General features: G+C 31.0%; 1 protein-coding gene across 1 annotated transcript in view; it reads left to right on the top strand.

Annotated features, from left to right (window-relative positions):
* Nucleotides 1-2,436, top strand: part of Schip1 (Schwannomin interacting protein 1) — a 229,212-nt gene that overhangs the window by 166,715 nt on the left and 60,061 nt on the right. Inside the window, exon 7 of the mRNA XM_014424992.2 lies at nucleotides 68-165. Within this exon, the coding sequence (XP_014280478.1) occupies nucleotides 68-165 (98 nt within the window). The remainder of the gene's footprint in view (nucleotides 1-67; nucleotides 166-2,436) is intronic.

Genomic DNA, 2,436 nt, shown 5'->3' with positions numbered 1-2,436 from the left:
TTTGCTCAAATATGCAATTTAATTTAAAACGACAAATTTTAATGTATAAACTTATTTTGTTTTTCAGGTGACTTCGATGTGTACAATATTGAGACTGCGTTGCCGAAAATCGATTTAGAAGCAATCGAATCTCACCTTCGAGCAGCCAGAGAGGAGGAGAGGAGGGTGAGTTTTAATATACCTACTTTATTAAACCAGATTTTTATTTACAATTATTATTATATTAAATTTGTAAACTTATAGGCAATATATAAGCCAAGGAAAAGTGATCAATTCGTTACTGCATGTTACAACGTAAAATTATATCCTTTAGATTCTACACCATCAGTTATTAATACCAGTGATTACAGGTGTATTAAACTTGTTTCGGTATCGATTACATAAGTTTGGTCTCAGTGGAAATCCCTGATGGTACGGTTGAGTCAAGGTTCCAGGATTTTCCTGTATTCTTTCCTTACTTTAAAAATAGATGGATCGAAAAGCCATCTATTCATACTAACAGCTGCGTATTAGAAGCTACGAACAAGTTAGAAACTAAATATTAAGGAAGCAAGAAACAAATGACCAACTTTATCGTAGTTTTAATTACATTCATGTTAGGTTGATGAGTAGCCTTCATACCGTACGGCTTCATGGTTAGATTATTACAGATCATCCCACCACTGATATTTATGTTTTAATTTATTTATATTTTACTAGTACATCTAATACATAATACATATACATAAAATGGTAATATATTTAGCAAGTTATGCTGTTGTCTTATTTTCGTGCATTAGATCTGTATGAACCTTTTAAAGTTATTAGAAACTCTCTTTAGGCATTATAGAGACACATAATTATAACAAGAAATATTTGTTTATGGGAGATGAATTGTATAAATGCACCACTCAGTGGGGCAAATCTTAACTAATTGTTTGAGAAATGTTTTATATATAGAATTTAAAAAATATTGCAGAGCAGATTTTCGCCTGAACAATTTCAACAAAACTTTAGGCAAAGTTTTCAGCATTTTTAAAATTATAAATTCAATGTAGTTTTGGAAAAAACTTACTTTAATTAGTTAATAAAAAACAAACAAAAAAACTGTAAATATCTTTAAATCGTGCCTCGGTAGACATCCTTAAAAGCAGTATTTTCTGTTTAGTGAACTTCACCTTTGAATTATAATTACAATTACTTTCTCTTCGTGAGTTTTTTTTTTCTTTTTTCTTTTTTTTTTTTCGGCCAAGACTCCCATTGGAGTCCTATACTGCCTAACCATGGTTGGGGGGGGGGGGGTCAAAGTTATTCATTTTGTGGGACCGCCACTCAATGAAAAAAAGTCAAACGCCCCAGGCCGGATTCGAACCGGCGCCGCCAATAGACATCAAATTGGTAAGATTGTGTCTTAACCACTGAGCTATGGGCGGCCCCTCTTCGTGAGTTACATATTATTTTTATTGATAACGATTTTTTTTATGATCATCGAAGACTAATTTTTTCACTTAATAGTGCCAATTTCGTATAATATAAATTTTGTCGTCAATGCAACATAGAACTTAAAGTGTCGTTTGAAGAGGGTTATGCCAACATTTAAAGGCGGTATTTAGCTGTCATTTCCAGAGCGAGATTCCAAAATAAATACTGGATGTTGTTTCGAATTCCGTCAACCTATTATTAACTTTCCAATCTAAAAACATTTTAATTTCAGTCATTTGAAAATGTTCGAGGAAGGACTCTCAAAGGTAATTTCTTTTCGGGTCAATGGCCTCTTAAGTCTCTCTTTATTTCTTTCATAATCTTCTTTATGAAAATAAAGCCATTTGTATAAAATGTTTCCTCTTTTTTTTTTTTTATTATATATTTGAGAATATTTTTTTTATTAGTAGTAATAATTTTTTTATACAATTTATATCATTCCCAATGGGTTTATATGCGTTAGTTGGATCCAAAAATTCATTATTAATCTTACCTAAGTATTTTTTATGTTGAATTATTTTTTTAATATTTCATTATTTACCGAGGTTCCATATAAAATTTTGCATTAATCTCTTTCTGTTCCATTATCACTATGTTTTTCTATTCTCTGATCCGTTATTCAACGGATGTTCTAGTAAAGCATATAATTCTTTATCTGGCATTTAAATAAAAATACGTGATGGCAAAATTCATTTTTTTTTTTTTTACACCAATAGATAGTGAATTTTCAAAATAATTCCATTTACAGTTTTTTAGGTTTATATCCCGATAACATGAATGTTCTGTACTTACTAAATAACTCAAACATTCACGAACCACTGACTGACGAAATAAGACTGAAAATGCTTCAACGACATTATTTAAAAAAATCAGGGAAGGTAAAATGGGTGAAAGGGCACTCGGGCGTAGAGGGTAACCAGCTGACTAATTATAGGACTAAAAACAGTTGACTAAAACCTCTTGTTGTGTTTGTTG

This window comes from Halyomorpha halys, unplaced genomic scaffold, assembly GCF_000696795.3.
Source record: "Halyomorpha halys isolate HHAL.00 unplaced genomic scaffold, Hhal_1.1 Scaffold489.1, whole genome shotgun sequence".
In the NCBI taxonomy this organism is placed as follows: domain Eukaryota; kingdom Metazoa; phylum Arthropoda; class Insecta; order Hemiptera; family Pentatomidae; genus Halyomorpha; species Halyomorpha halys.
The sequence above is the reverse complement of the archived record's forward strand: the minus strand, read 5'-3'. Positions and strand labels throughout refer to the sequence as shown.